At 39.1% G+C, this 12,837-nt stretch overlaps 1 protein-coding gene across 2 annotated transcripts; it reads right to left on the bottom strand.

The window, feature by feature from the left end:
• Nucleotides 1–5,680: 5,680 nt before the first annotated feature.
• LOC124881649 (homeobox protein OTX2-like) lies at nucleotides 5,681–9,788 on the bottom strand. Of its 2 annotated transcripts, XM_047387322.1 has the most exons (4): nucleotides 9,703–9,788; nucleotides 6,910–7,108; nucleotides 6,584–6,735; nucleotides 5,681–6,332 (listed from the first exon to the last, which is right to left on the bottom strand). In XM_047387322.1, exons 2-4 carry the CDS (start codon nucleotides 7,004–7,006, stop codon nucleotides 5,691–5,693), a joined length of 891 nt encoding a protein of 296 aa, XP_047243278.1. In that variant the 5' UTR covers nucleotides 7,007–7,108; nucleotides 9,703–9,788; the 3' UTR covers nucleotides 5,681–5,690. The 2 variants fall into 2 exon arrangements, with proteins under 2 accessions (XP_047243278.1, XP_047243277.1); XM_047387321.1 differs by lacking the exon at nucleotides 9,703–9,788 and having other exon boundaries at nucleotides 6,910–8,003.
• Between the last annotated feature and the right edge of the window lie 3,049 nt (nucleotides 9,789–12,837).

The following is a 12,837-nucleotide window of genomic DNA, read 5'->3' on the forward strand; positions in this document are numbered from 1 at the left end:
ATAACCTAAAGCCTTTGTTATGTCTACAGGGGTTGGACAATGAAACTGAAACACCTGTCATTTTAATGTTAAGAGCAGAGTGTGAAGGTTCAATTAGCAGGGTAAGAGCACAGTTTTGCTCAAAATATTGAAATGCACACAACATTATGGGTGACATGCCAGAGTTCAAAAGAGGACAAATTGTTGGTGCACGTCTTGCTGGCGCATCTGTGACCAAGACAGCAAGTCTTTGTGATGTATCAAGAGCCACGGTATCCAGGGTAATGTCAGCATACCACCAAGAAGGACGAATCACATTCAACAGGATTAATTGTGGACGCAAGAGGAAGTTGTCTGAAAGGGATGTTCGGGTGCTAACCCAGATTGTATCCAAAAATCATAAAACCACGGCTGACAAATCACGGCAGAATTAAATGTGCACTCCAACTCTCCTGTTTCCACCAGAACTGTCCGTCGGGAGCTCCACAGGGTCAGTATACACTTCCGGGCTGCTATAGCCAAACCTTTAGTCACTCATGCCAATGCCTAACGTCGGTTTCAATGGTGCAAGGAGCGCAAATCTTGGGCTGTGGACAATGTGAAACATGTATTGTTCTCTGATGAGTCCACCTTTACTGTTTACCCCACATCCGGGAGAGTTACGGTGCGGAGAAGCCCCAAAGAAGCGTACCACCCAGACTGTTGCATGCCCAGAGTGAAGCATTGGGATGGATCACTGATGGTTTGGGCTGCCATATCATGGCATTCCCTTGGCCCAATACTTGTGCTAGATGGGCTGCCAGGGACTACCGAACCATTCTTGAGGACCATGTGCATCCAATGGTTCAAACATTGTATCCTGAAGGCAGTGCCTTGTATCAGGATGACAATGCACCAATACACACAGCAAGACTGGTGAAAGATTGGTTTGATGAACATGAAAGTGAAGTTGAACATCTCCCATGGCCTGCACCGTCACCAGATCTAAATATTATTGAGCCACTTTGGGGTGTTTTGGAGGAACAAGTCAGGAAACGTTTTCCTCCACCAGTATCACGTAGTGACCTGGCCACTATCCTGCAAGAAGAATGGCTTAAAATCCCTCTGACCACTGTGCAGGACTTGTATATGTCATTCCCAAGACGAATTGACGCTGTATTGGCCGCAAAAGGAGGCCCTACACCATACTAATAAATTATTGTGGTCTAAAACCAGGTGTTTCAGTTTCATTGTCCAACCCCTGTAGATGCTAGTGTTATACCGTTTCATTATAGCGAAATAATGGCACAATACAGCAAAAAGCTTGAGAACATTTAGTGCCTTACAACAGCAAACATACATTTGAGCTTTTTTACATTTTATGTTAGAACCACAAACTTTGTATTTTATTGGAACTGTTTCTGGTAGACCAACACAAAGTTGTGTAAAACTGTAGAGTGTAAGAAAAGGGATAAACGTTTTTTTTTAGTTTTTTTTTTTACTTTTTCTCATTTAAAAATATGGGTAGCATGCAATTGTATTGTAATCAGACCCCTTTATTCTGATACTTCAGAATAAAATAGCAAGAGCAACGAGTTGCCTTCAGAAAGCATCTAATTTTTAAATAGAGTCCACCTGTGTGTAATTTAATGTTAGTTTAAATTCATCTGTCCTGTGATGGCCTCAAATGTTTGTTAGAGAACATTAGTGAAGAAACAGTATCATGAAGACCAAAATATTGTTCATCAGCTACAAAATGGAAAAGGTATGGCACAACTGCAAACCTAGAAGAACATAGCCATCCCCTAACAAGTCAGGTAAGGATTTCATCGAGCAGAAAGGCAGCAAAGTGGCTCATGGTAAATCTGGAAGTCGAAGACCTACAGAGATCCACAGCTTAGGTCAGAAAATCTATCGGCAAGAAAATTATTAGTTGTGCACACCACAAATCCTGTATGTTAAAGTACCATGAAGAAAACCATTTTTGAAAGAAGTCTGACTAAAGGTTTGCCATAAGGCCTGTAAAGGGTGTAGAGCAAACATGTAGACAGGTTCTCTGGTCAGATGAGACCTAAATCGGATTTCCTTGCTGTCAGCCTGAACACACCGTCCCCATTTAAAAGACTTAATGGGTAACACCCCCATGCTAAGAGACACTTTTATTCAGCAAGGGCAAGCAAGCTACAAAGCAGATGAAAAGACAGACACTGAAAAATCAACTATTACAGATACTGTAGTCGGTGGCTTTTACATCTGTTTGAAACCGAAATTTTACATTTTGTTATTCTCAACCATTTCTTTCAGCAAAAAGAAAAAACAGACAATAACCAAGACAAAGTAAACTGCAGTGGTTCTGCAAACTAAGATTTATTCCTGATACGTTAATTTATAGCTGTTCTCAAAAGCTTCAACAAGTCCTAACCACCATTTCTGAGCTATATTCTGCGAATACAAAGAGAACAGTTACACTGAAACTAAGGCATGTGCAGATTATAGCAAACCCAATCATTCGCCTTTAACTACTGTTGAGTTTTTGGAACAATTACCATAACATTTGTCCTGCTGTAAGTCCCTTTAAAACATTACACTGCATCATTTAGTTCATACATGATAGAATTTTGTTTAATCTCAACCAATCCATGATCCTTAGTAACTCTATACATTCTGCATTTTAATATAGTCAGTGAGGATGAGGAGGAGTTAACCACCTGTCTGATGAGAGCACAGAAACACTATTGTTTCATTCATTTAAATGAGGTTCCATGATTGCTGCGCCTGCAGCAGATGAATTATGTATGTGTTACTGTGCTTATATGTGATAGGCATCAGCTCCCTGGGAATGTAGGACACATGCTTATGCATAACAATGGTCTTCTGTTACATTCTCACCAATTGGCCGTTTAACGGAAATATTTTTGTCTTTATTTCTTTTAAAAAGTAAGTCCACTCTGCTCATCATGAGCTCATACAGTAGCGTAGCACCTGCTGTTGATTGCAGGTCCTCATCTGAAATGGCAGTGAGGAGAGGAACCCCCCCCCCCCAACACCTTTACTTTCCCTTTATTCTTAAAGAATCAACAAATACATGCTTTTCAGAGCTGAACATTATGGATTTACGGCACAGGTTGGGATCACTTTTGTCTCTCTGACAAAAGGGTGCCGCGGCAGGATCGCGGCTCCCCTCCATCACACAGCCTTTAAGGCCCAATCACCTCTCCCCCAGATGGCAGGAAATCCCGGAAATCATCGGTCTCCGCTGAAGTGCTGCTGCTTGGGGAAAGCCTCGCCTCAGGGCGACGGTAGACAAAATGTGCGGTCTGATCGGCCGAAAAGAGGGCCTCTCTCTCGTCTCCCTTTTTTGTTTTTATTGTTTAACATCCTCAAATGCGATGAGAGGATTAATAAAGCGCGTCTGCCTGGCCCATATATCCTCTTTAGGGCCGCTTGTACTTAATTAAAGGATACTCGGGAGGGCCCCAGCTACAAATGCTGCAGGAAAGCTGACTTATTGACATTTATAAGAAAACCTGTTGAATGCTTAAGTAGCCGTATAAGTAATACAAATCTATTTTCTTCTGCTTTTGGGGTTTTGTTGTTTAGAGAATAAGTTTACATCTCAAGATTTATAAACTTGTGTATTTTGTTTTATGTATAAATCGGTTTTCTCTAGATATTAGAATCAGCTTTGTCTCTTATAATATGCGCTTAATTGCTGAGAAATGTATCTCATTCAGTTTGGCTCTATGTCTATTGTTTACTATTCATCTATTATTGGAACCATAAGAAATGTGGTCGATGATACATTGAGCTGCTGTTATTAGAGCCTACTTCAGTTCAGCTTGTTTCAAAGGCTGCGCGTCTGACGCAGCATAATTGGGTCAATTGTTGCTAATTGGCGGGCAGAGGGACAATACACAGCCATTCAACAACAGCAAAAAGTCACGGCTCAGTTCTGAGAGGCCTCTCTCACATTTCCTGTTCAATCCTAATTAAAGAAATTTAATGGACCTTAGCTGCTTTAATGTGTCGGTGGAGCTGGCCGAACCATATGTTCTGCAGAACTGATAATAAAATCACTGCATCAGCTTGGCTTTATCTCGACTGCTGTAATTTGTACCTACGTCTGATTTAGATATCAGCCAGTAATAATAAACAATTTGAAGCAATGTCTTTTTATTGTAGCCTAGTCTTTCCTATTGAATGCCCCGGAAAGTTCGATGTTCTGTGCGCGTCTGCTCCGTCATTTTGCGCACAAACTGTTCCAACCGCAAGGCCAACATTTCTCTGTGTCAACTGGACCAAAGACTGTAACAGAAAAGGTAAATTAACCCCCTTCATGACGCTCCTTTGATAATTCACATATTCTTCGGATGCTGTCACAGAAAATCCAGGTTTGACTGTAGTCAGTCCGAAAACTCAAACAGTTACATATTAAGGATTCAATGTGCGTCAAGATAATTTGCATTAAAAAAAACTAAATAAATATGAAGGTATATTGCCTATTTCTGTGATATTTTAGCTGTGGAAAATAAACAAAAACATAAAATCAGATGGATTTAGTCAAATGGTCTTTATTGATATATAGTGGTGTCCCTCAGTCGCTCTTTACAGTTTTAAATGAACCTTGAAATGCAAGATTTACACTGCTGTTCCTGATTTTTCATTAAAACTAATATATTCCTTTTTTAATTACTTAAAACACTTGTAACATGGAAATAAAAAATGAAATTCACAGCTTGCTTGTAGTGCGCATTTTGCGCAAAGCAGAATTGCATACAGGTTATACAAATAATCACAAGTCGGGTAAAAAAGAATACATTTTACAAGGGGAAAAATGAAAATGTAAAAACACATAAAATACATTTCTGCTCACACGCAAACGGACTGATTGTCAAATATTGGTATATTTTCTTCATAAATTAAGTAGTGCATCAAGGTTCGCGTCAGAGCTGCTTTCACACACTCTCTCTCACACACACGCTCTTTACAACACAGACACTCATGCACATCGCTTTGATCAAAGGGGGCCCATTCAGCGTGCCAACAAAATTAAAAAGAAAAGGAGAGTCTTTAAGGAGCTTAGAGGAAAAACCTGACCAATCCTTCAAACTCCTCCAAGTTAGTCTCTCTTGATCCCCTCTGCCCCTCCTCTCTTCTGGTCAGCAGATTTGTTCCGTGCTCCTGATCAAAGTTGAGTCTCGATGGTCAATGAGTTTGTCCAACAAGTGTTAAAAAGTCCTGCACTGCTCGACCCGAGGTAGAAGTTAGGGCCTGAATTCTTGGGGAGGGAAAAAAAAAACGCCATACTTTATTTTTATATCAATGCAGAGTCGACTGAGGCATAAGTGAGCTAAGCTGCTGCTTATGGCCCCCATAAGCCAACAGGGCCCGCCCCCCAAGGTTACCTGGCTTTTCACACAGAATATGGTTTCAAACCCCCTCCGCATAAACTTACATGTAAATTTGACCAGTTATTTCTGTAACATTTAAAGAATTGTCAACACAGTTTACTTGCTGGAGTTTAATACATTAATTAAATAAATATGATATGATAATTTGTGGAATGTTCAATTTAATTGTTCAATAACTGGCAAATAGTGTAATTTGGAATGTAAAATGTCCAAAAAGCTAAAATGAGTCGTGCTGTGGTGCCCCCCAAATGAAATTCCGCTCAGGGCCTCATTCAATCTTAGGCCGGCTATGCATGGGTTAAAAGTTCTTCATTTCTTCCCTCACAACACTTGAAATTTCCAAGCTGCTTGGTCTTTATAATCCAAACAGTCCGAATTGAAATTTAGCTTCCATGAGGATGCAGTTTGGTCCTTATAGTCCAGACAGTCCGCGGCGCCGGTAAAGCCGAGCCCAGCCGCTCCGTACGCCGACGAGGATAGCGAAGACGCCGGACTCAAGTGGCTGGACACCCCGCTGCCGCCCATAGGGCTCATGGCGGAGCCCGCGGCGGACAGCTGGTGGTGCATGGGTGACAGGTAGGAGCCGCAGTCCATCCCGGTGAAGTAGGACGAGGAACCCGTGTAGCCCTGGTTGTAGCCCGTTGCCTGGGTGTAGGTCATCGGGTATGAGCGCTGCATGCAGGAGGAGGAGGAGGAGGTTGTGGACAGCGGGTCGGAGAGCGGGGAGATGGATGCCGGGCTCCAGATGGAGACAGGCGCCGCACTGCTGCTGCTGCTGCTTACAGCCGGGATGGGGGTGCTGGAGGGCGGCGTGAACTGGCCACTGGCTCCGCTCTCAGAGCTGGCCTCTCTTACCGGAGAGCCTTTCTTTTTCACCGGCCTGCTGACAGACTTATTCTGCACGCCAGTCTGGGTCTGCTGGGCCTGCTGGCGATGTTTGGCTCGCCTGTTTTTGAACCAGACCTAAAGAGACAATATATTTCAATTAGAATATATAATAAATTACGAAATTATTATTGCATGAAATATAATTTAACATACAGAAAGTGGCAGAATTTGTTTTAAACCTTTCGCTGATCATTACAATAAAATAATAAATCATGTCTTATGATCATACACTGCCAGATAGATTCAATATATAAAATAAAACTAATGATATTTGTTTCAGCTAATGTATGTATTTTATTATACACAAATGTAATTATCAGACTTACTTGCACTCTGGATTCAGGAAGGTTGATCTTTAAGGCCACTTCTTCCCTCATGAAAATGTCAGGGTAGCGGGTCTTAGCGAACAAGTTCTCCAGCACATCGAGCTGGGCCCGGGTGAAGGTGGTCCTCTCCCTCCTCTGTTTGCGAGGGGTCGCTTACAATGACATGAAAACAGAAGGATGTTATAGGGTGATGACGCAATTTGAAACCAGTAGGCATAACTGGACTATTACAATAGAAAATTATTTATAGGCTGGAATAGAAATTTACTGAAATTTTAATTATAAAGGGTTAAAAAAAATATCATGAGAAGAAATCACTCTGTTACCTTGGTATCCCACTGAAGGATGCAGTAAGTCCACCCCTGAGGTAGATAGGCTCAGTCCGTTCACCGTGTACGGCGGTTGCTTCAAATAGGACATCATGCTTGCGTCCGGTGCAGATACCCCCGATCCAAAAAAGTAGTAAAGAAAAGGGCGCAAAACTTTTGTCCCCCCCCTGGCAATTCTTAAATGATCCAGATGAATCTGAAGGAAAATATACAAATTACGAAGAAAATATTAAGAAAACTCAGAGCAGCCAACGTCCGCCTGTCTTTACGCGCAGCCTTTCCGCACAGCGGCGAGTTTCAAAAAAAGTGGGCGTCCTCCAACTCGCGGGGCTCTTAAAGCCGAATGGAGACCCCCCGCTGTTCCCACTGGACTGAAGATGCTCTGTCTGGCTGACAGGCGTTTACGCCATCAAACCCCCCTCCCAACCATCACGCTAACAGCTTCTATAACTCCGCCTAAAAATCTCTCCCACCCGCTCCTCCTTTTCTTGCGCCACCAAAAAAACAAAACATTGTCGTTAAAATGCGCCCCGACTGAGCACCCAATTAGCATATACATCCACAGGTTGGGGACGAAGCTAAATAGACAGCTGATCGGGGGGCCATTTGCAGAAACAAAGCCCAGTGTTGACTGATAAGTAATGCTGATAACAAAAGACTTTAAGGGAACAAACAATGAGGCTGCAAACTGAAGTATTTAACCACACATCAGCATCTGTATTTCTATATTTGGGTGATATTGTCTGTTTCCTTAATAAAAAAATAAAAAAAACCTTGAAGATTTACATTGAAAACTGACTGAAAACGTTAGGAAAAAGTTTGAAACTCGAAGATCTTCCAGTGGGGGTTCTGGCGCATCGTCCTCATCCTCTATCTAACGAATTGCTCCCGGTAATTAGATTTGAAAGGTGACACTTTGGAGAGGTGTTGATTAGAGAGGAGCAGTTAATCTATACAAACGCGGAGATTGATCACTATTCATCTTCGGGTAGGAAACGTGCGAATTTTCCTGTCATGTGCAGCTTTTAAAAAATATATATATTTTACAGGATCAATTGGAAATCGAGACAAAAAAAAACAAAACATAATTACTGACCTACTTACTCAACTGTATTAGAAAAATTCAAATTAATTATTAAGTCCATTTTGCTTATAGTGTGGTATACACTCATAAAGCCAAACTGTTAATATTTACCCAGTAAAACCAATGTAACAGTTGGCATGCATTTTATTTTGAAACATTTTAATCAATTTGTTGCTGAGTAAGAAGTTTAACATATAAAAGACTAAAATTAATTAGCTAAATTATAACTTATGATAACTAATCATTTTGCTTATCTGGTTAGTGATACAACTAAACAAACAATAAGACTTGGTTTGTGATAAAGAGATAAAATGCTACAGAAATGATAATAAAGAATAAAAACAATATGTGAAAATTAAAAATAAATCTTAAAAACTGTGTCATTCATTGTCAACAACAACCTTAAGTTCAAGAAGCATTAGCGCTGTCGCTACACCAGCTAAAAGCTCTACACAATTTAAAATTCATGATTCAAAACAGAAACGTCCTCAGTCACAAGTCAAAGAAAACTCTTAACTTTTATAAAACTGATATAAGGCTTACCATTCTCTCTTACATGACATATGAGAATAGCTGATGGTTGGCTACATTTTATTCAAAATGTTCGGGTAGGGTTTGTTACATGCAATAAACAGCTTGATTGATTGCATTTACAACTAATATGCCTACTTAAAACGTACATTAATTAAAAGACTAATATTTAGTACCCTCTGAAATACATTTTTATAGTGTATCATAAAATATCAAGCCCTGTTTATCATTTGAAACATTTTTCTCATTTTTTTAGCATCTGTGCAGAGGGACCTATACCTGCATTAAAGTGTGCAGTCCCCTATTATTATTAATAATAATAAAGCCAGTAACGGCCGCTCCCAGTTCATCCTCAACTCAATCTGTCACTTTTCTCCTCCTCAGTTGCTCCACATCCGCTCAATAATAAACACCCCCCGTCCTGCTATAGACTATTAATTATCATTGGCTCAAATCTTTTCTCTGTTCTTCTTTCTGGGAGAAATTAAGGCGATAATCCGGACAGCTCGAGCTGGCCTGATTACAGGACGCCATGCAGACCCGGCTCCGCGTTCGGGCCTCCAGCATTTTCTGCGTCATGAAAATAAAACAAAGAGTGGCATCGTGTTTATAGGACCAGCTGACTGCCAGACGACCGGCACACACCCCGAACCCCCTCCTCTTAACAGCAGGAGTGTTTTTTATTTATCATTATTATTATTATTATTATTATTATTATTGTTCAATTTCCTCGAATCTAAAATTCAAAGAAAATGTCTATATATATTTAGGAGTTGTAATTTATATTTTTCTAAAAAAAAAAAAAAAAAAAAAAAAAAATCTAACCAATTAAAAATATTTGTAAATGTATAATTTTGTTTGATTTATTTTAGAATTTCAAAGCCTTTACCGCTTAGATTCAGGCTGATTCACTGAGAATTCAATAGGCCCAGAACACATTAGAAGTTGACTGCGCGACCTGACCTCTCTTCATCATGACTAAAGTTGTGAATCCATCCGCTGTCCTGTAAACCACTGCCTGAATGCTCCTAACGACGGGAAAAGGGAGAACCCCCTCCGCCCCACCGCTCCCAAACACGCCTCCTCAATTATCTCCCTATAAGCTGCCTAGTCTCACTGTAAATTAAAGGAAAATCTTAAAAAGAACTAAAATCAACAAATAAAATCCCACTTACTTCAGTCCTCTGTCTATAAACGCCCCGTTGGTTGCGCTCATAGACCCTTCAAGCGGCATTGATTTGTTTCCTTCCGGATAACCTCGTTGGATGCGGATTAAACTGAGAGATGCTCAGCATTTATTGAGAGAGAGAGAGAACGTGTGTGTGTTTGAGAGGAAGAGGGAGGAGAAGAATTTTAGCAACCAATGGAAATGAAAGGGAAATTTGATTTGCAGAGGTGAGAGGATAGAAACATGTGGCGGCAACACAATTGAAGCAATTTGATAGAGTTAATTAGCATATGATTAAGAAGATTTTATATGTTTTCTTGCAGTAAGTGATTATAATGCACTTATTCCAATCGTTATATTTTATAGAAGTTGTTTCTTTGCATGAAATTGGAATACTGATTTCTGTAGGACCTACATAGAAAGAGCACAGTTTCAATTTGAGATATTTTTTTAAAAAGATGTCCAATAGAGAACTTAAAATAAGGTTTTCATCAGTTAAAATACCAATTAACTTATAACAAGACAAAATTGACAGGGATACGGATTAAGAAGAGATGCATTGTTAACAGCCTTGCCCACATATAGATGATATGCAAAAAGTGTTGGCCTTAATATAGAGCCAAGGGGGACACTTTTTGTGACATTTAGGTAAGGCCACGGAGTTTAATGTACCTGAAGAACCTTTAGTTTGCATTTTTGACCATAGAAGATGACCGATATAAATTTGTTAATTAAACTGTCAGGAACCTAGGTTGCTGTAGGTTCTCCAGAGCAGCAGGGTTCCCCCAAGAGCATCTGACCTCTCCAACAGAAAATAGGGATCTCTCAACGTCAAAATCTGTGTGAGCAATTACTTCCTTCAAAGGTTTATGAATTTTCAAGGACATTTTTATTTAAGCTAACAAAGTACTAAAAATGTTTTAGTTTGAATAAAAAGTGGGAATATATTCAGAATTTGATGTCTGTGCAAGGGTCACATTTCATGTATAGTGCAAACTACTCAGAAAATAAAATGAAAACAGGTGCCTCCGTCCTGACTTTGTAGTCTATAAATTATCTCACAGATGTTAATTGGAATTTGAGGCCAAATCAGTTTCTCCTCACAGCCCCATACAATCTTGGGTTATGAATCTGAACAGTTAGTGCACTAAGTTTGTTCAAACCAGCTAAATAAAATTGACACTGAGATGGAAGGTATAAGGCTGATAGCATGGCAGGGGTAAGGTTACATGGTTTACAGTTTGTGTTACCAAGAGGGAGCAAGCAACTCTGGACCAAAAGAACAGAGACTGGAACAGATAGAATGTTTCAAACAGGTTTTATTTCTAATAAAATGTATAAATAAGGTTTGAAAGAGAAAATAAACATTTAAAAAGATAAAACGCTTGGACTAGTCTGTCAAAAATCTCATTCATTGTTACAAAAAAAGCTAAATATTCAAAGAAGCTTAAAGCGGGAATTAGATTATTTAGATTTGAATCAGAAAAAACAGATCAGTTGGTTCTGATGTCTCTGAGTAAAAAAATTAATAAAATACAGGTTTGACTGTAGTCAGTCCGAAAACTCAAACAGTTACATATTAAGGATTCAATGTGCGTCAAGATAATTTGCATTAAAAAAAACTAAATAAATATGAAGGTATATTGCCTATTTCTGTGATATTTTAGCTGTGGAAAATAAACAAAAACATAAAATCAGATGGATTTAGTCAAATGGTCTTTATTGATATATAGAATAAAATTCATGTACTATTGTCTCTCCCCATCACTCACTTTGTTTTTCTATCTCAGGATAATAAACACATGCACTGGATTATTGGAAGCTAATTCCACAACTCTCGTTTCACAGATCTTCCCTGCTCTGGCTTAAGTTCAAGGTAATTCAGATTACTTTTCTTCTTTTTAATAAGGGAACTAATTAGGACTCTACATGCCAGATGAACAGACTGTGAGGCCAATGGCCTTTTAGACAAGACAAAAATCCATGAGACCTTATATGCAAACTATATTCTAGGGAAAATATTCCTCATGAACTCAGATTTTTTATCATAATTTAATTAATCTTTATTAAAAGTTTAAATCATATATATAATATAGCAAAACCCAGGTATAGCGGAAAAGGAACAACGATGCATATTAAAGTTTGTTACTATAAACATAAACATATATATATATCTATATATATATATATATATCAAACCTTTAAAATCTATTGTAACAAGGCGGCATGTAACCCATATCTCTGAGATATGAGTTTATTGGTAACAACTGACTCAGTATTAAGAAACTTAGCTTACATGGAAATTTGATGTTAGATTTAGCGCCATCTCTAACCTAGCTGAGAATAGATACCGAGTTAAACTTTTGGTCCGACAGACACTTTCTCCACCACAAGTCTTTTGACACTTTCTATTTTTTGTTAAGCTTATATATTAATTCATAATACAGCCCATAAAAGATTCAAGCGTGACTCAACGTGTCCTTTTGGACATCGCATTCAACGAAGGAGAATAGGTTACCCTAACCCTGACTGGATCGTCTTCAGTTAAATTCTAATCAAAATGAATGCATTTTAATTCCAATGGCTGGCACGGAATGGCTGCCTCAGGGTTGCTAGCAAGTTTGACTAGCATTAGAACACACTTAATACGCTCAAACTGGATAGAAACGTTAATTCACTAAATTGACATATTCATTCAGAATACACTCCATATAAACATATTAGCTTGGGGCAGGACATGGCCTAGTGGTAGAGCAGGCACAGGTACAGGGAATTTTAGGCCTCCAGAGCGTTTGATTCCCAACCTTGGGACATTTGTTGCATTTCTTCCCCTCTTTTCTCACTGCTCATTTGCTGTCTGATCACTGTGAATAAATGCCACTTGTGCCACAAATAAATAAGATAAAGAAATTATGAAAATATTATCTTTACTATTCTTTGTTAAATACAGCGCAGTATGAATGAGAATAGCTAATGATTTACTGAACTAAATTTCATCAGTTAAGTTTCAATACATTATACATTTATAATATAAAGTCCAGACCAAAGGAATCCCCAATTTAATGATACAATTCTGATCCTAATATTCCTCCTGATTGCAGTTTTATTGTAGCCTCCGAGTGCAGTTTTCCCATTTTCCCAG

The sequence above is a fragment of the Girardinichthys multiradiatus genome, chromosome 15, assembly GCF_021462225.1.
Source record: "Girardinichthys multiradiatus isolate DD_20200921_A chromosome 15, DD_fGirMul_XY1, whole genome shotgun sequence".
In the NCBI taxonomy this organism is placed as follows: Eukaryota; Metazoa; Chordata; class Actinopteri; order Cyprinodontiformes; family Goodeidae; genus Girardinichthys; species Girardinichthys multiradiatus.